Here is a 20841-nt window from a genome sequence, read left to right on the forward strand (position 1 = left end):
AAGGCTTTTTTATTAGCGACCAAAAGTTGCGAAATGTATCGTCGATGTTCTCTACTAAATCTTTTCAGCAAAAATATGGCAATATCGCGAAATGATCAAGTATGACACATAGAATGGACCTGCTATCCCCGTTTGAATAAAAAAATCTAATTTCAGTAGGCCTTTAAGTAATAGTAGTAATACCAGTAGTAATACCAGATGGATCCAGTAAATGTTCTTTTTTTTTTTTTTTGCCTGTAGTAAGACCATCATCAGCAGGCCAGTCAATGAGCACCAGAGCAGTGGAAGCTACACAATGACAGGTAACCTCTTCCACACTTTAGACTTATCAGAGAATATATGTTATTGTAGTTAATGGGGATGGGTACCGGATTTGGTACTCGGTAATACCGACAGAAGTATGTCACGTAAAAATCAAACTGTGCCATAACTGTTAAGTTTGTTGCATGGTTGAAAACTTGCACCAGCTCAAGCACTTGTCCGGTAAACAAGCAGTCAAGCACTCAGAGAGGACTCATCTATACTTCCTTTAGGTCATTTTTCATGGCAACAAAGCATAAAGAAGGCACTCCAAAGTACAGTAAGGCTCCACTTTTGAAAATGTTCTGCGTAAACGCTAATTTACATTAGATATGGATTCATATTGGATTTGGATTTACATTGGATTTGCCAAAGTTTAGCATCACAGGTTTACATGGATATTTCAACCTCTTTAAATTTGATAATGAAAACTACAACTAAGACGCACACTACAATTAAACAGCTAGTGTGTAAAAAGTAAAATACTTAAAAGTGTAAAAGTTTTTAGCGCTCCACAGACTGGCACACACTAAATAATAAAATTACCTCCTGACAAAGGCAACACACTCCAATCTGTACACCACTGCCATCTTGGAATTGCAATTGCATACAAAGTCCACTACATGATGCACTACAGTAGTTGCAAAATGAGACAAAAAAGTGTAATATATATATATATATATATATATATACATACACACATATATATATAAACATACATACATACATACACACACACACACACATATATATATATATATATATATATATATATATATATATATATATATATATATATATATATATATATAAATATATATATGTATATATATATATATATACAAACCACGTTTCCATATGAGTTGGGAAATTGCGTTAGATGTAAATATAAACAGAATACAATGATTTGCAAATCTTTTTCAACCCATATTCAATTGAATGCACTACAAAAACAAGATATTTGATGTTTAAACTGATAAACATATTTTTTTTTTTGCAAATAATAATTGACTTAGAATTTCATGGCTGCAACACGTGACAAAGTAGTTGGGAATGGGCATGTTCACCACTGTGTTACATCACCTTTTCTTTTAACAACACTCAATAAACGTTTGGGAACTGAGGAAACTAATTGTTGAAGCTTTGAAAGTGGAATTCTTCACCATTCTTGCTTGATGTACAGCTTAAGTTGCTAAACAGTCCGGGGTCTTGTCGTATTTTACGCTTCATAATGCGCCACACATTTTCGATGGCGGACATGTCTGGACAGTAGGCGGGCCAGGAAAGTACCCACACTCTTTTACTACGAAGCCACGCTGTTGTAACACGTGGATTGGCATTGTTTTATTGAAATAGTCCATGATAACATTTCTTGGATGACAACATATGTTGCTCCAAAACCTGTATGGACCATTCAGCATTAATGGTGCCTTCACAGATGTGTAAGTTACCTATGCCTTGGGCACCAATACACCCCCATACCATCACAGATGCTGGCTTTTGAACTTTGCGCCTATTTAGCCGTAAGTGGTGCTGGGCTAATATGTCCGCTCCAACCCGAGACGTCACAAACACCCGTCGTCATTCCTCGACGTTTTCAACAAGAAACTCAGTGGGAAATTTAAAATTGCAATTTAGTAAACTAAAAAGGCTGTATAGGCATGTGTTGCAATGTTAATATTTCATCATTGATATACAGTATAAACTATCAGACTGCGTGGTGGGTAGTAGTGGGTTTCTGTAGGCCTTTAACACTCACTACTCTACAATTGTATGCACAGTTCTATACAATGTAAGTTAACATCTGCTCCCTATTTACACAACAAATGTTAACAAATGTAAAAGATTTTCCACCGCCACACATACATATTATGTACCTCGCGTGCCTTGTTTTGGCAATGAGACATTTATGACTTTAACAGAGGCAAGGCTATTACATTTTAGAGGCGAGGAGTTTAAGCTGCATCCCACTCTCCAATACGTGACTGTATGAGGTGACTGGGGATGGCAGGTTTTTATCTAGCTGGAGAGAGACACCATGTGGTGAGGATTCCTGCTACTGCTCCTGCACAGCCATTTCCAAAACAGGGTTTTTACCAATCATCATTCAATTCTAATTTCTAATACAATACATTTTATAACTAGTAAATGTCTATGCCAATTAATAATACACTTTCAAATGTGTGTGCCCTTATAAATATATAGCAGTGGTTCTCAACCTTTTTTTAGTGATGTACCCCCTGTGAACATTTTTTTTTTTTTTTATTCAAGTACCCCCCTAATCACAGCAAAGCATTTTCGATTGAAAAAAAGAGATAAAGAAGTAAAATACAGCACTATGTCATCAGTTTCTGATTTATTAAATTGTATAACAGTGCAACATATGGCTCATTTGTAGTGGTCTTTCTTGAACTATTTGGGAAAAAATATATAAAAATAACTAAAAACATGTTGAAAAATAAACAAGTGATTTAATTATAAATAAAGATTTCTACACATAGAAGTAATCATCCTCTTTGGGGATTGTGATAGAGATCCATGTGAATTCATCAACTTAATTCAAAATATTTCTTCACTAAAAAAATAAATCTTTAACATCAATATTTATGGAACATGTCCACAAAAAATCTATCTGTCAACACTGAATATTGCATTGTTACATGTCTTTTCACTGTTTATGAACTTACATTCATATTTTGTTGAAGTATTATTCAATAAATATATTTATAAATGATTTTTGAATTGATGCTATTTTTCAATAAATATATTTCTAAAGGATTTTTGAATTGTTGCTATTTTTAGAATATTTTTTAAAAATCTCACGTACCCCTTGGCATACCTTCAAGTACCCCCAGGGGGTACGCGTACCCCCATTTGAGAACCACTGATATATAAGGTCATGGGGGTGCTTTTGTTCCACCTGAGCAGAAAAAATGCAAAAACTATGTAAAAAATGCCTTAATTTAATTGATATAAAATGACAATTTCTTGTCATCAGAGTCAAGCTGCAAAAGCAGACAATAATACAAACGGGTGGTCCAATAGTGAGAGGAATTATAACCGGTTGCAAAGGGGGTTTGAGTAGTGGTGGACCGTGAGTTTCCCACCTAGGCCTTCGGTGTTGTCCAACTGCAATGATTACCTCTGAAAATACCATAATTGATGTCACCACATGACCATTGCTGGAGAAAAACTATATAGGAAAATATTTACGCACTACTGGGCATTGAATCACCACCAACAGTGTACAGAACCGGTTATTTTCTGGCGCATTTAAAAGTCAATAAACCCGCATCAGCAATTAAAACATACCTTATATGGTACTGTCAAAATAAAAATTGCAAAAAAGATATTAAACGTGAACAAAATAAAATAAATACAATATCTGAACTCACATTCTGTAGAACCCATTCAAGCTTACAGTCACGCCCATAAGATCATGTTTTGTTTTTGCCATGTTTGGTTGTTTTTTGGACACTTGTTTCCTGTTTTGCACTTCCTGGTTTGTTTTTGTTTCTATAGCAACTCATTAGTTTTCACCTTGTCTCCAAGTCACGCTCCGGTCCTCAGTTCTCACACCTGCTAATCATTATCATAGCTATTATTTAAACCACAGTTGCCGAGTGTTCAGTCCGGCAACTTCACCTACCTTTCCCTTTACTCCTTCATGCCGTACCGATGCTGTTCGTTTTTTCCACGCCAAGTAAGTTTAGTAGTTTATGCCACAGTGCAAGTTTATGTATTTCACATTTATAGTTTGCAGCCTTTGTGCTAGTCATTTGTTTTTTTTAGCCAAGTATTTGTTCTCCGCCATTGTGCGCGCCCTTTGTTTGCCTTTTTGTAGTTTTGTTAGAATATAAATAAAAATGTACCTTCATTCACGCCTGGCTCGTGCCAATCAGAAGAAACAACCCTAGTCCAAGTCCTTGTTTGACACTTACGGGGTTGGCTGAAATTGTCTCACAAGATGTAGTTTCTCTTTAAATATCCTTCTTGAAAATGGCCTTGCAGCTATATGTCACATATCATAAAAGATGCAGACGAGGCGTGGTGGCTGAGTTCTTAAAGTTGAATCCACAGCGTGCTCATCAAAAAAAATCCCGCTCCCCGCATGGCTAAACGTGGTTACTACGCATGCTCTTCACTACTGTGGCATGCTGGGTAATGTAGTTCTTATGTTACCTAGCTCATCCATCCATCCATTTTCAACCGCTTATTCCCTTTGGGGTCGCGGGGGGCGCTGGCGCCTATCTCAGCTACAATCGGGCGGAAGGCGGGGTACACCCTGGACAAGTCGCCACCTCATCGCAGGGCCAACACAGATAGACAGGCAACATTCAGACTCACATTCAAACACTAGGGCCAATTTAGTGTTGCCAATCAACCTATCCCCAACATCACAATATGTATCTGCCTTAGGCCAGCTAGAAGGCCTTACTGACAACAACTTGTGATTTGATTGGCTATTGTATGTCCCCGTTCACTTACTGTGCACAGACGCCATCATTGTTGATTTTAAGGCAGTGGTCCCCAACCACTCGATTGGTACCGGGCCGCAGAATAATTTTTTTATAATTTTAATTTTTTTTTTGTTCTTAAATCAACATAAAAAACACAAAATACACTTACAATTAGTGCACCAACCCCCCGAAAAACTCCCTTGTTCATGACAAAAAAAACTAAATAAATAAAATAAAATGAAATAAAAAATTAAAAAATTCCCCCCCCCCACCTCGGGCCGTGGGACAAATTATCAAGCGTTGACCGGTCCGCAGCTACAAAAAGGTTGGCGACCACTGTTCTAAGGGTTTCGGGCAGATTTTGTAGGGCATGGCAACATAAGCAGTTGAATTCTAAAAACTATATTGTAGATTCCTATTGTAGCCTTAGCTTGACACTCTTTTACTTTCTCCTGCTCCTCTTGCTGCGGCAACAACAAACAAAACTCCAGACGTTCTTCTTCGTTTGTATGGTTTACTTGTCAACTTAATAATTCCAAAACATAAAACAGTCACGATGTGGGAACAAATGAATGACAAAATAAAGTTTGTTACAGTAAGAGTTAGAAAAAGTATGAGTGAGGTCAAAAAATTGTGTGGCTCGATTCCACCGCACCTGACTGCAATTACCCAAAACACCTTCAGTCCAAAAACCCCCCTACCACACAGATCCTTCCGCTATATATGCAATTAAAACAGTTACGTCATCAAATTATTTTGACAAATGTAATAATTACAAATAAAGTGAGCTCTATATAATTACTCTGAACATTCAATATATACATTTTCTTACCATGCAAATAAAGTAAATAGTCCCTTTTTGGCGGAGTAAACATAATGCACCTTCCATAAAATGTAAATTAACTTCAACAGCATTTAGGCTCCTACATATAGAACCTAAAAAAACAACAGTACTGGAAGGAGCATAATATGACATGAAGAGAATATGAATACTTTTAGATATTTAAAGAAAGTAAATGAAAAAAAAAAATGTTTTCTTTAATTATGATCATGATTTCTGGTTATGTTGGGCCAGCAGGGAAGGCCTTGCTGGCCTTGACGGCACACCAATAGGTTTGAGGGACAGTTAAGAACTAGCGCGAACTGTACCATAACAAGGGGATTCATATGGTCCTATTTGTAACCAGACACAAGAAACCTGACACATTGGTTAGTGGAGGGATACACTATAACAGTGGTCCCTAACCACCGGGCCGTGGCCCGATTGTTACCGGGCCGCAGATTAATTATTTATTCATTTTTATTAAAAAAAAAAAATATATATATATATAAAAAAATATATATATATATATAAAAATATATATATATATATCAATCCATCCATCCATCCATTTTCTACCGCTTATTCCCTTTTGGGGTTGCGGGGGGCGCTGGCGCCTATCTCAGCTACAATCGGGCGGAGGGCGGGGTACACCCTGGACAAGTTGCCATCGCAGGGCCAACACAGATAGACAGACAACATTCACACTCACATTCACACACTAGGGCCAATTTAGTGTTGCCAATTAACCTATCCCCAGGTGCAAGTCTTTGGAAGTGGGAGGAAGCCGGAGTACCCGGAGGGAACCCACGCATTCACGGGAAGAACATGCAAACTCCACACAGAAACATCCCGAACCTGGATTTGAACCCAGGGCTGCAGGACCTTCATATTGTGAGGCAGACGCACTAACCCTTCTGCCACCGTGAAGCCTATATATATATATATATTTTTTTTTTTTATTAAATCAACATAAAAAACACAATATACACTAACAATTAGTGCACCAACCACAAAAACCTCCCGTTTTCATGAAAAAACGTCCCTTTTTCATGACAAAGAAAAAAAAAATAAAATAAATAAAGGATCCCCCTCCGGGCCGCGGGACAAATTATTAAGCGTTGACCGGTCCGCGGATACAAAAAGGTTGGGGACCACTGCACTATAATGATAAATGATAAATGGGTTGTACTTGTATAGCACTTTTGTACCTTCAAGGTACTCAAAGCTCTTTGACACTACTTCCACATTCACACACACATTCACACACTGATGAAGGGAGCTGCCATGCAAGGCGCTAACCAGCACCCATCAGGAGCAAGGCTGAAGTGTCTTGCTCAGGACACAACGGATGTGACTGGTACTAGGTGGGGATTGAACCAGGGACCCTCGGGTTGCACACAGCCACTCTACCACCGCGCCACGCCGCCCCACTTTAGTCGCCAGAGTGTTCAATATCTTAACGCGTTGTGTGGCAATTCCAACTTTGACCATGTAAAGTTGTGCTTTCCATCGTTTTCAGCAGACTGCATTGCAAAAATGATTTACCCCTCCCCCTTTCCTATCACGAGATATCTAACAGTAAATGGGGCAATATGAATAATTTCCCTACTGTACGTAAAATTGAAGCAGGTATGTGTTACGTTTGGACAGAATATGCCGGAAACAAGAAGCATCAGTATGTGACTGAGATTTAAAAAAATAACCTTGCCTTCATTAACAATGAGATTGCCTTCAGACAATGATAGCGTCTAGAAAACAACCCATTTGTGTTAATTGTTAGCCTGATGATTGCTCTGCTGTGTGGGTGTGTGTGTGTGTGTGTCTATGTGTGTGTGTGTGGCAGTCGGTGTGTGCGGGCTGACAGCTGGCCAGGTTCAGGTTGCTCTAAAACCATGTGCGCTCTGTCAGGCGTGTGCAGGCACCTTCTTTAGGATTGATGAATTGCCTGCTTTCTTGATTAAACCCTCCGTCACTTCTCAACTAAACAAAAAGCCCAACGCGCGGGAGAAGAGCGAGCTGAGGGGAGGAGAGGTAACATGTCTGGGAAATCTGTCATCCGCAGTCACATCATGTACAGATGTGATGTGCAGGCGCTTTGACATTTATTACCGCAATATTAAAACCTATTCACGTTTTATCCCTATTTGACTTGACGGAGCAAGTTCATTGGAGAAGTTTCCATACCAACTGTAGGCTTCTCTACTGCAGCATCACTTTGATCCCTGCCTTTGTCGATTACATCACTCAAACAATGATAGAAAAACGTGTGTATTGTGAGATGCTCAGACTTTCATTCCTGTGTAAAAGAATCATAATTTTATTAGAATTAAAGTAAAACTGGGGAAACTGGGTAACACATGGCACACTGACAAAGCTTAACCTATTGTTACTATAACAATCTACAAGGGTAATATAGTTGGCTTCTCGTTCTTCCCCTCTATTTGTTTGCTTTATTTTGTATTTAAAGTCATCATTACAAATATTAGGGGTGTTGGAAAAAATCAGTTTGAATTTGTCAGTGTCATCGCGCTAAAAATAGTTACTGTTATCTATACAGAAGTTGATTTAGCTTTTACCTGATTTTAATTTTTTTATTAAAGTAATTTGTATTTTACTTTTTATCCTGTTAGTTTTACAATATTTTATTGAGTTATATTTATTTATTATTTACTGTATAAATATATATATTTTTTCTTTCCTTCTATTAATCTTTATATGTCTTCCTTGTATATTATTATTTATCTCTACACATGGTTCTTACTATTTTACAAGTTGTATTATTTTTATTTTCCAACGTTTCTCAGATGAGCCATCTGCCTTAGGGCTTATCGGCCGTACTTGTGGGGGCGCTTTTGTGTCAGTCTTGGTGGCCATGGTCTGATGAACTTCTGGTGCAGATGGCTCCTGTGATAGTGTTTACTCACACGTCTCCTCTGTACTCAGTCATGCAATCCTTGATTAATATAGTTGCATTTGTGTGTATGTTGTGTGTGTGTTTGTGTTTGGTATCTGTGCTTTGTAAAGCACTTTGCGTTGCATTTATTTTAAGTATGAAAAGCTCTTTATAAATAAAGCTTGATTTGATTTGATTTGATTTGATAATAGTACACACAATTTGGGAGATTTCATACACTGTTTAGGGCAGGGGTCACCAACCTTTTTGAAACCAAGAGTTACTTCTTGGGTACTGATTAATGCGAAGGGCTACCAGTTTGCTACACACTTAAATAAATTGCCAGTAATAGCCAATTTTCTCAATTTACCTTTAATATATATATATGTATATATATATATATATATATATATATATATATATATATATGTATATATATATATATATATATATATATATATTTATTGTTATTTTTTTTTTAAATGCGTATTTCTGTCAGTCATTCCGTCGTACATTTTTTTTCCTTTTACGGAAGGTTTTTTGTAGCGAATAAATGATGGAAAAAACACTTAATTTAACGGTTTAAAAGAAGAGAAAACAGGGTAAAAATGACAATTAAATTTTGGAACATAGTTTATTTTCAATTTCGACTCTTTAAAATTCAAAATTCGACCGAAAAAAAGAAGAGAAAAACTAGCTAATTCGAATTTTTTTGAAAAAATTTAAAAAAATGTTTTATGGAACATCATTAGTAATTTTTGCTGATTAAGATTGATTTTAAAATGTTGATGACATGTTTCAAATAGGTTAAAATCCAATCTGCATTTTGTTAGAATATATAACAAATTGGACTAAGCTATATTTCTAACGAAGTTATTCCTTCTAGATTTCCCAGAACAAAATTTTTAAAAGAAATTCAAAAGACTTTGAACTAAGATTTAAATTTTAAAGATTTTCTAGATTTGCCAAATTTATATTTTTTTATTTTAATCTTTATAAGTTTGAAGAAATATTTCAAAAATATTCTTCCTCGAAAAAACAGAAGCTAAAATGAAGAATTAAATTAAAATGTATTTATTATTCTTTACAATAAAAAAAAATACTTGAACATTGTAAGGAAAGAAGAGGAAGGAATTTAAAAGGTAAAAAGCTATATGTGTTTAAAAATCCTGAAATTATTTTTAAGGTTGTATTTATTCTCTAAAATTGTCTTTCTGAAAGTTATAAGAAGCAAAGTAAAAAAATAAATGCATTTATTTAAACAAGTGAAGACCAAGTCTTGAAAATATTTTCTTGGATTTTCAAATTCTATTTGAGTTTTGTTTATCTTAGAAGTAAAAATTTCGAGCAAAGCGAGACCAGCTTGCTAGTAAATAAATGACAATAAAAAAATAGAGGCAGCTCACTGGTAAGTGCTGCTATTTAAGCTATTTTTAGAACAGGCCAGCGGGCTACTCATCTGGTCCTCACGGGCACGGCGTTGGTGACCCCTGGTTTAGGGCATGGTATTTGGATCTTAGTAGATCAAGCCTAGACAGTATTCAGCAGACATCCACCTGATAAAAAAGTGAACCTAATAAAAAGTCATCCATTAGCATATCTGCCCCATTAATAAAAAATAAAAAAATCCTGACACTGGCCCTCATCTAGCGTAATATGGAGTGCAATTATTTCCCTATCCATTAGAGGAAGTTCAATTAACAGACACAAGACAATTCATTCTTCAGAGGAGGATTAGGGGGAAAAAATAGAAAGTTCAAAATTAACTTGGGTTTTCAAAATATCTTGACAAGATGACAGTGATTTTTGAGAGCCAGGAAACAATATTGAAAGTCTTATTAATATGTGCATCTTCATTTAATTTGCAGCAAATAATTGGAAAATGCAATAGAGCTTTCCAATTAAAGCCTCGCTTTATTCTGTTTAATAATACCCTCATAATATTACAGCTTATGAAATGACAGGTAAGTTGGTGTATGAATAAAACATAAAGCCTGTAATAAGAGAGGAAAAAAGCGAGACAGTTGTTGGGGGGGCTTTTAAATGCTCGACATCATTTGCATATATTAATCTCCCCTTTTCAGCCTTATCAAGTATTCTACTGTATTTGAAGTTAAAATAGTCGTGACAGGCAGTGGTACGCTTCGTTTTTCCAAGGATTTATTACTCGTATAATTCTGGATCTTTAATAAGCCAATATGACTGATCCCCTGAATTCTGCAGAATTCGGTTAATTGTTCCAGATGGTGTTCACTGATGAAGCAAAATTACTTTCTCCCCCCCGCCCCCAAAAACAGTATCAATGCTTGATTGACTAACATGCAGGGGGGGGGGGGGGGGTTAAAAAAAAGATTATTTTTGGCGCAGCACTTTCACTAAGAGGTTTCAAACAAAAGTTCCATCTTATTTCTGCCACCTAGTTCTCGGCCAGCCTGTGTGGAGGCAGGCGGGAGGGCGGGTGGAGGGCGGGTGGAGGGGGACATCAGTGGAGTCTTATCTCACACCGTGATGGATCTCAACTGCCTCTACAGTGCTTGGGTTATGTTTTAGAAAAGGGAGTTCTTTAGGCAGAGGGATTAAAAAATACAGAAGGTCTTAGTGCAGGTGTCACCAACGCAATGCCCGCGGGCACCAGGTAGCCCGTAAGGACCATATGAGTTGCCCGCTGGCCTATTCTAAAAATAGCTCAAATAGCAGCACTTACCAGTGAGCTGCCTCTATTTTTTTAATTTTAGTTATTTAGTAGCAAGCTGGTCTCGCTTTGCTTGACATTTTTAATTCTAAGAGAGACAAAACTCAAATAGAATTTGAAAATCCAAGAAAATATTTTAAAGACTTAGTCTTCACTTTTTTAAATAAATTAATTTATTTTTTTACTTTGCTTCTTATAACTTTCAGAAAGACAATTTTAGAGAAAAAAATGCAACCTTAAAAATGATTTTCAGGATTTTTAAACACATATACCATTTCACCTTTTAAATTCCTTCCTCTTCTTTCCTGACAATTTAAATCAATGTTCAAGTATTTTTTTTGTTATTGTAAAGAATAATAAATACATTTTGATTTAATTCTTCTTTGTAGCTTCTGTTTTTTCGACGAAGGATATTTGTGAAATATTTCTTCAAACTTATGATTAAAATTCCCCAAAATTTTTGGGCAAATCTAGAAGATCTGTAGAATCAAATTTTAAATCTTATTTCAAAGTGTTTGGAATTTCTTTAAAAATGTTTGTTCTGGAAAATCTAGAAGAAATAATGATTTATCTTTGTTAGAAATATAGCTTGGTCCAATTTGTTATATATTCTAACAAAGTGAAGATTGGATTTTAACCTATTTAAAACATGTCATCAAAATTCTAAAATTAATCTTAATCAGGAAAAAATACTAATGATGTTCCATAAATTCTTTTTTTGATTTTTTCCAAAAGATTCGAATTGGCTAGTTTTTCTCTTCATTTTTTTCGGTTGAATTTTGAATTTTAAAGAGTCGAAATTGAAAATAAACTATGTTTCAAAATTTAATTTTCTTTTTTTGTGTGTGTTTTCTCCTCTTTTAAACCGTTCAATTAAGTTTTTTTTCAGAATTTATTCTCTACAAAAACCTTTCCGTAAAAGGAAAAAAAATGTACGACGGAATGACAGACAGAAGTACCCATTTTTTTATATATATAGATTTATTTACTAAAGGTAAAATGAGCAGATTGGCTATTTCTGGCAATTTATTTAAGTGTGTATCAAACTGGTAGCCCTTCGCATTAATCAGTACCCTAGAAGTAGCTCTTGGTTTCAAAAAGGTTGGTGACCCCTGTCTCAGTGCATGACATTCACTTCTTTGTCTTTTTCTCTGCAAGAGATGAGTTGCAATGACAAAGTACTACCCTTGCAGGTCGACTCGGGCGGCCGCAGCTCGCTAACGTTCTGTTTTGCATCAGTTTAACTGAGCTGAATGAATCATTTATGGAAGTGTTATGGGGGAGGTATAGGCAGATTTACTGCCGCGCTTTTCGTTTAGATGGAATGGGATTTCTATGAAACCAATCTTGATGTCTGAAGTAAAGCCAGAGCTTACGTCACAACATGAATGGAGCGCTCTTAAAACCCAACGTTTGCCTCTTAATTGCCCCGGTCAGCAAAAAAAAAAGCAAAGCAGAGAGGCGTTTTAGCAGGACAATATTGTTTGCAACAAATAAATATTTATTAGAGCTGCCAGAAGAAGAAAAAACGCATGGTGTTAACTATTTTTTTTTTTTAATTACGTTAATTGAACACATGAGCAACGTGGCAATAAGCCACAATTCTGCTCCGATGGTAAAGTAAAGATTTATTTCTTTGTCTTACTTTGACCAAAAAATAGAACGAGGACATTCTGGAAATGCACACATTACAAAAGAATCCTCCTGATGGATCACAAAATTCTGAAGAAAAAATTGGTGCAGTTTCAAAAGCACAATGAAGAACACAACTTAGACTTTGTCTCAGTATATCTACAAAAACCATTAAACTTTAAGCACTTCCTGTTGAGGATTCTCAGTTGGAAGTTCACCAATAAAGGCGTCAAAAAAGCAATCGAGTGTTTCCTCAAACCGACGCATTGATAAAATCCGCAACTGCCGCAGCACATTCATTTATTTTCATTCAAATATTGTAATTACAATATAAACAAAAACAGCTCCCTTAGCCGAAATCAAGGTAACATAACTACACACTTAATCGATCCATCAATCAATGTTTATTTATATAGTCCTAAATCACAAGTGTCTCAAAGGGCTGCACAAACCACGACGACATCCTCGGTAGGGCCCACATAAGGGCAAGGAAAAACTCACCCCAGTGGGACGTCGGTGACAGTGATAATGATGACCATGAGAAACCTTGGAGAGGACAGCATATTTGGGCAACCCCCCCCCAAGGAGACCGAAAGCAATGGATGTCAAGAGGATCCAACATGATATTGTGAAAGTCCAATCCATAGTGGATCTAACGTAACCGTGAGAATCAAGTCCAAAGTGGATCCAATATAGCAGCGAGAGTACCATCCAAAGTGGAGCCAGCAGGGAAACCATCCCAAGCGGAGGCGGATCAGCAGCGCAGAGATGTCCCCAACCGATACACAGGCGAGCGGTCCATCCTGGGTCCCGACTCTGGACGAGCGGTCCATCCTGGGTCCCGATTTTGGACAGCCAGTACTTCATCCATGGCCATCGGACCCGACCCCCTCCACAAGGGAGGAGGGGACATAGGAGAAAAAGAAAATAAACGGCAGATCAACTGGTCTGGTCTTAAAAGGGGGTCTATTCAAAGGCTAGAGCAGGGGTAAGGAACCTATGGCTCTCGAGCCAGATGTGGCTCTTTTGATGACTGCATCTGGCTCTCAGATAAATCTTAGCTGACGTTGCTTAACACGATAAGTAATTAAAAATTCTGCTGGTAATCACAGAGTTAAAAATAACGTTCAAAATATAAAACATTCTCATGCATTTTAATCCATCCATCCCGTTTCTCCCGCACCTGTTCAAGAAGTCGGATTAATGGTCAAGAGTATTTTATTTATCATTGGTTAACTTCAGAATAACAATGTTATTAAAAACAATAAGAGATGCACGCATTTAGTTTTTAAGAGGCATAGAATTCTCTTGTGGGACGACACTGTACAAGGGTACAGGGGTACAGGTCCACGGGTTTCTCCTCATTGAGCTAAATTGAATCCTGTCTCTGTTGAATTCCTTGCTTCTTGTTTGTTTAATACATGTCATCAGTGTTTGAACCTGACAGTTGTATTCAGTGTTAAAAATATTATATGGCTCTCACGGTAATACATTTTTGAATATTTGGCTTTCATGGCTCTTTCAGCCAAAAAGGTTCCCGACCCCTGGGCTAGAGTATACAAATAAGATTTAAGATGAGACTTAAATGCTTCTACTGCGGTAGCATCTCGAACTGTTACCAGGAGGGCATTCCAGAGTACTGGAGCCCGAACAGAAAACGTTGACATTTACCACAGCATCTAAATTTACCACTTTAACAATTTCATATGAAATGCGGACAGCACGGTGGAACAGGGGTCCTGAGCAGTCCTGGGTTCAATACCAGGCTTGGGATCTTTCTGTGTGGAGTTTGCATGTTCTCCCCGTGACTGCGTGGGTTCCCTCCGGGTACTCCGGCTTCCTCCCACTTCCAAAGACATGCACCTGGGGATAGGTTGATTGGCAACACTAAATTGGCCCTAGTGTGTGAATGTGAGTGTGAATGTTCTCTGTCTATCCGTGTTGGTCCTGCGATGAGGTGGCGACTTGTCCAGGGTGTACGCCGCCTTCCACCCGATTGTAGCTGAGATAGGCTCCAGCGCCCCCGCTACCCCCAAGGGAATAAGCGGTAGATATGAATGGATATGAAATGCTTTAATACAATTTGCTGAGTTTATTTCAGTTTCTTGCTAAACATAAATATATATATATATATATATATATATATATATATATATATATATATATATATATATATATATATATATATTTATATCAGTTCAATAATAATAGTAACTTAGATGTATAAAGCTTGTGTAATTCTTACAATGAAGTCTTACAAAAATATACTGTTATTATTATTATTATTATTATTATTATTATTATTATTATCCAGTTCTCTGGTTTTCCTACATATACTATATTTTTGGACCATATATCTTTTATTACAAAAGGCCCACCGGATTATAAGGCGAATTAAAGGGGTCATATAACGATTTATTTTCTAAATTTAAAACAAGTCCTGTAATTGTGGTTCTTTGGTCAAAATGTTGTGTAAATTATGTTTTACAGAACATCTTCAAGCCGGTTTCTGATCGTCTATTCAGGATTTGTTGTTTTGTGGGCGGTCTTTTTTTACGTGGCTCCACTTTTTGACAGCGTCTTCTCACTGTCATCTTTGTTGTACCGGTAGATCTAAGCACTTTCATAGTGATTTTACTGATAGATATAAATTATGACTGTACGCTACTTCATATTAGAAATGGCAACAGCGGAGGATCAATGCCCCACAACAAGAGAATAGAAAAAAAGAAGGAGCTTATTGACTATGGCTTGGACTAAAACTTTTGGGTGTTATGCAGATCCCAAATACACGCAGCAGGTACCAATAGGTAAGAAAAGTTGGTTTTGCATAATCTTGCAAAACAAAAAGCCCAATAATATGTCTCTAATTGGTGCAATTTTGCGGTCCATAACATAACGAGTACCGTATTTTTCGGACTATAAGTCACGTTGTTTTTGTAGTTTGGTCATACTATACAACCAAACCAAAAAAATATATATATATATATATATATATATATATATATATATATATATATATGTATATATATATATATATATATATATATATATATATATATATATATATATATATATATATATATATATAAATATATATATATATATATATATATATATATATATATATATATGTATATATATATATATATATATATATATATATATATATATATATATATATATATATATATATATATATTTATATATTTTTTTTGTTTTTTGTTTTATTGTTTTTTTGGTTTGGCCGGGTCTCAAAAAAAAAAAAATATATATATAAATATATATATATATATATATATATATATATATATATATATTTATATATTTTTTTGTTTATTGTTTTTTTTGTTTTTTTGGTTTGGCCGGGTCTCACCCCCCGCTGGACTGTGGAGAAAACTGCGACTTATAGTCCAAAAAATACGGTATGTCGAATCACAGTACACCTTACTAGGGTAGCCTTAGTGTTCCGACAATCCATCAAGCGGTGCGGCTTTGTGGCTTACCCAAGTCGTACTAAAACATTTTGACGGACGTGACTAATTTTTCTATATTCTCAATGAAACATCAAAGTTTTGGTGTTGCCTGCTTACGGGTACTTGCTCGCATCATTTATTGAACAGACGTCAGTCAACCTGCTGTCCACACGTGTTTCTTATGTGTCACACTTATCAATACACCATGTCCCGAATAAAATAACTTTGAGGTCGGTAAGTACAACCAGAATAATATGTCCATTATGCGGTAAGGCGCACTGTCGATTTTTGAGGACTTGAAAGATGTAGTTTTTTGCAAGTCTCAATCACACTTTGCATCCTAAATAGAAAACTGGTATTGCTCCGGTTATTGTATTGAACTCAGTCCTGTTTTAATTGTATTTCCTTAATTTTACAACATATATACCTGACGTAAAATAACGACAATTATATTTCTCTAAAAGTGTATTAATTAGGGCTTGAAATCCAAGTATTAAAAAAATTAATATATTTTATTTGTAATAAATTTACTTCGACTAACTTACTAGCTCCAGTTGAAAATCAGTAAAATATGATCAATGGACCATTCTTGCATGAATCTTAAATTAATGAGAGAAGCTTTGTGGCCCTCGGGCATTTTAGGTTTTTTTACCATCATATTAAGATCATTTAAATATCTTTCTGGTTTTAAGATCTTCCTGGACTCCAGACTCTCATCCCTCATTGCATTCTATCTATGCCTGAGATAGAAGCAGTATGTCATTAGTTCCGGTGGCCAGACTTGGACAGCATCAATAGATGGGCCTGTCATGGTTCCCTCATTTGCCTCGTGTACAGCAGGGTTTGTTATCACATATCTAATTAGAACTTGATAAAAAATATTTCACAAGATCCAGTCATTAAATATAGTTTAAGGAGATTTATGATCAAATATGCCCTAAAGATCTTTTAATGGTCTCACTGACTTGTTAAGTTTGTTATTAATGATCTTCTAATACAGTACATATTGTGGTGTGATTTTGGAAGCACAATTAGAGTGTGAGGATGAATTTGCTCTGGAAAATGGACAACTGAAATTGAATAGTTCTGACCTGGTATGCTGTGAAGCAGTCGAAACTAAGTTTATTCCTAAAATACTGCAGGAGTGTAGAATTACTAAGTGTAATTTCCCCATTAAAACTCTAAATGCATGTCATGTTCAAACACTGATGACATCTATTAGTCAGACAAGAAGCAAGGAATCATGTAGAATCAGAGTTCAATTTAGCTCATGAGGAGAACCCATGGCGCTGCACACTTAGTCACAGTCTCGCCCTACGCTCTAAGTTTCAGCTTCCGCGTTCCTTTTTTTATTCAGAGTTCCATAGTCAACATCACTGAGGCTGCCTCTAAAAGGAGTGGTCACATATATTATGCAAAGCAGGTCCAGGACGCACAGTAAGTGAGGAAATGGGCTGGGGGCCTTGTGATTTTGCCTTGTCCCCGCCTCGTCTGCGTGGTGTCATCTTATCTGCGTTGAGGTCCTTGAAGTCCTTGGCTGTTAGCGGGCTAAAACAAAGATAATATCTGTGGCTGAGGCCAACACTCAGACAAGAAGTTTTGTCCTTGCATAGATTAGAAAAAATCTAACTTGCGCACAATAGCTAATAACTACAGCAGGGGTCACCAACGCGGTGCCCGCGGGCACCAGGTCACCCGTAAGGACCAGATGAGTCGCCCGCTGATCCGTTTTAAAAATAGCTCAAATAGCAGCACTTACCAGTGAGCTGCCTCTATTTTTTTTAATTGTATTCATTTACTAGCAAGCAGGTCTCGCTTTGCTCGAAATGTCTAATTCTAAGAGAGACAAAACTAAAATAGAATTTGAAAAGCCAAGAAAATATTTTAAAGACTTGGTCTTCACTTGTTTAAATAAATTCATTTATTTTTTCACTGTGCTTCTTATAACTTTCAGAAATACAATTTTAGTGAAAAATACAACCTTAAAAATTATTTTAGGATTTTTAAACACATATACCTCTTTACCTTTTAAATTCCTTCCTCTTCTTTCCTGACAATTTAAATCAATGTTCAAGTATTTTTTTGTTTTTTTATTGTAAAGAATGATAAATACATTTGAATTTAATTCTTCATTTTAGCTTCTGTTTTTTCGACGAAGAATATTTGTGAAATATTTCTTCAAATTTATTACGATTAAAATAAAATAAAAATGATTTGTGTTTGTTAGAAATACATCCTGTGATGAGGTGGCGACTTGTCCAGGGTGTACATCGCCTTCCCCCCGATTGTAGCTGAGATAGGCACCAGCGCCCCCCGCGACCCCAAAGGGAATAAGCGGTAAAAAATGGATGGATGGATAGAAATACAGCTTGGTCCAATTTGTTATATATTCTGATAAAGTGCAGATTGGATTTTAACCTACTTAAAACATGTCATCAAAATTCTAAAATTAATCTTAATCAGGAAAAATTACTAATGATGTTTCATTAATTATTGTTTTAATTTTATCAAAAAGACTCGAATTAGCTAGTTTTTCTCTTCTTTTTTTCGGTTGAATTTTTAATTTTAATGAGTCGAAATATATTTATAAAAATATTCATCTGTTTCTATGTATATTTACTGTGAGAAATCATTAAGATGATCAGTGTTTCCAGAAAGATAAATATCAATAATTATTAATAATAACATAGAGTTTGTCAGGCTATCCCCTGACAGTTTGTATATGTTTTAGTTGTTTCCTCTGCATTTCTCTGTTTCATCCGTGTTTAGTATCTCCTGTCTTTAGTTCCTGTCTAGTGCTCTTATTTTGTCAGCTTCCTCTCTTGTTCCCTGAGTGCTGTGTTCCTCCTCAGCTGCGGCTGATTGGCACCTGGCCACACCTGTTGCCAATCAGCCTGCTCCTATTTGTACCTGCTTTGTCTTGTGTCAGTGGCTGGATCATTGTATTGTCATTGCCTCATATCACTCTTGTCCTGCTACCTGTCGTGTCGTTTTGTGACAGCTACTACCTGTCATGCTACATTTTGTCCTGGTCGTCGTAGCGGTAAGCTGTTTCTGTTAGCATTAGTTATTTCCAATTTTTCTGTTTGCTATCCACTAGCTTTCATGCTAAAGTTCCTTTTTGTTTTGTAGCTTCCGGTGCTAGCTCCCTTAGTTTGTTATTCCGCCCACATGCGTGCTTTTTGTTTGTTCTTGTTTAGTTTTAATCAAATCATGTTTTCATATTCTATGCCGGCCTCCATCTCCGCATCTCGGGGTTCGACAACATCAGAGTTAAAGGTAAATTGAGCAAATTGGCTATTTCCGTCAATTTATTTAAGTGTGTATCAAACTGGTAGCCCTTCGCATTAACCAGTTCCCAAGAAGTAGCTCTTGGTTTTAAGGTTGGTGACCGCTGAACTAAAGCAACAGACTTTAAACATACTAAAGTTGGTGTGATAATATATACATACTTATTCTAACAATGCACAATATGTTAAATGTTACCTGATCTCTGAAAACAAATTGTGTTCTTATTAGCATAATTAATGACAAATGGCAGGGCTGCATTGGTGGATCAGTTCTCAGGGATGATAAATTAGTGCATGCCTAGGTTAGCGGTGCCAAGGAGGCCCCTATGGCTGTCATCCCTCCTGCTTCCACTCTGGCACCGTTCATTACTCACCGCATGAAATGCCACTTTACATTGCCTGGTACTGTGAGCACGGAGAACTTAATAATGCCAACGGCAAGCATGCAGGTCCTGCTGTTCCACGGTCCAGAGGGCAACACCCTCACCGAGGGGCTCAAGATTGTGGAAACAGGCCAAATCGGGAATGTGCACTCATCAATACGGATCGCACATCAGTCACTAATTCAGAGGAGTCACATGAAGAAGTATTCAGCACTGGTACGCCTTACTTGTTAGGATTTCTGAATCTGGACACATTCCACGCATCATTGCGGGTTAGTTTGCCCTCAGAACGGCTAATTAAGAGGGAATTTGTGTAATTGTGCCTTCTGCTGTGTCCCATCCGGCACATGCAATTTACTGTCAGTGGCTCTGCCAGCTTTTACACTTGTCCAGAGAGGCGCTGCCCATTTATACACACATCCGGCTGCACATTTACCACCGGCCACAGCTGGGTTTCATTCCCAGTGCCACGGCAATGTCGGAAAAAACACGGTGTTGCTGATTAAAGTCCGATCGTCCGGTTAATGTCTCAACAACCAAGCCAGGGCTCCCCCAGCTTGAAATGTGTTTTTTTGGTTCTTATTCAAAATTGACGTATTTCCACCTTCTCCCCCCGAATATAATCCGTGCAGTTGTTTTCAAGTTTTATAACTTACTATTCTCTAAGCATTGAACAAACCATAATTGTTACTGGCTTTGCCCACTTTCTGGAAGATTGATGGACTAGAGTCCAATTGGGACCATCCTCTTGGCTCACTTCCTACAACCGCATTTTTTGAAAGGTGTGTCTGTGATAGAGACGTAAGTGGGTCATCCGGCAAAAAAATGTGCATCCCCACTGGTTACAGGCTAGATGTTAATTGGAGTCTGTAAATAAACCAGCTGAGTGGCA

The 20841-nt window shown here is 36.8% G+C and overlaps 1 protein-coding gene across 3 annotated transcripts in view; it reads left to right on the top strand.

The window, feature by feature from the left end:
- mvb12bb (multivesicular body subunit 12Bb) overlaps positions 1-20841 on the top strand; it is a 125519-nt gene that overhangs the window by 59846 nt on the left and 44832 nt on the right. For all 3 annotated transcript variants that reach the window (XM_061905030.1, XM_061905031.1, XM_061905029.1), the window contains exon 7: positions 241-302. In XM_061905030.1, coding sequence (XP_061761014.1) covers positions 241-302 — 62 coding nt within the window. The remainder of the gene's footprint in view (positions 1-240; positions 303-20841) is intronic.

This window comes from Nerophis ophidion, linkage group LG07 (genome assembly GCF_033978795.1).
Source record: "Nerophis ophidion isolate RoL-2023_Sa linkage group LG07, RoL_Noph_v1.0, whole genome shotgun sequence".
NCBI classification, from domain to species: Eukaryota; Metazoa; Chordata; class Actinopteri; order Syngnathiformes; family Syngnathidae; genus Nerophis; species Nerophis ophidion.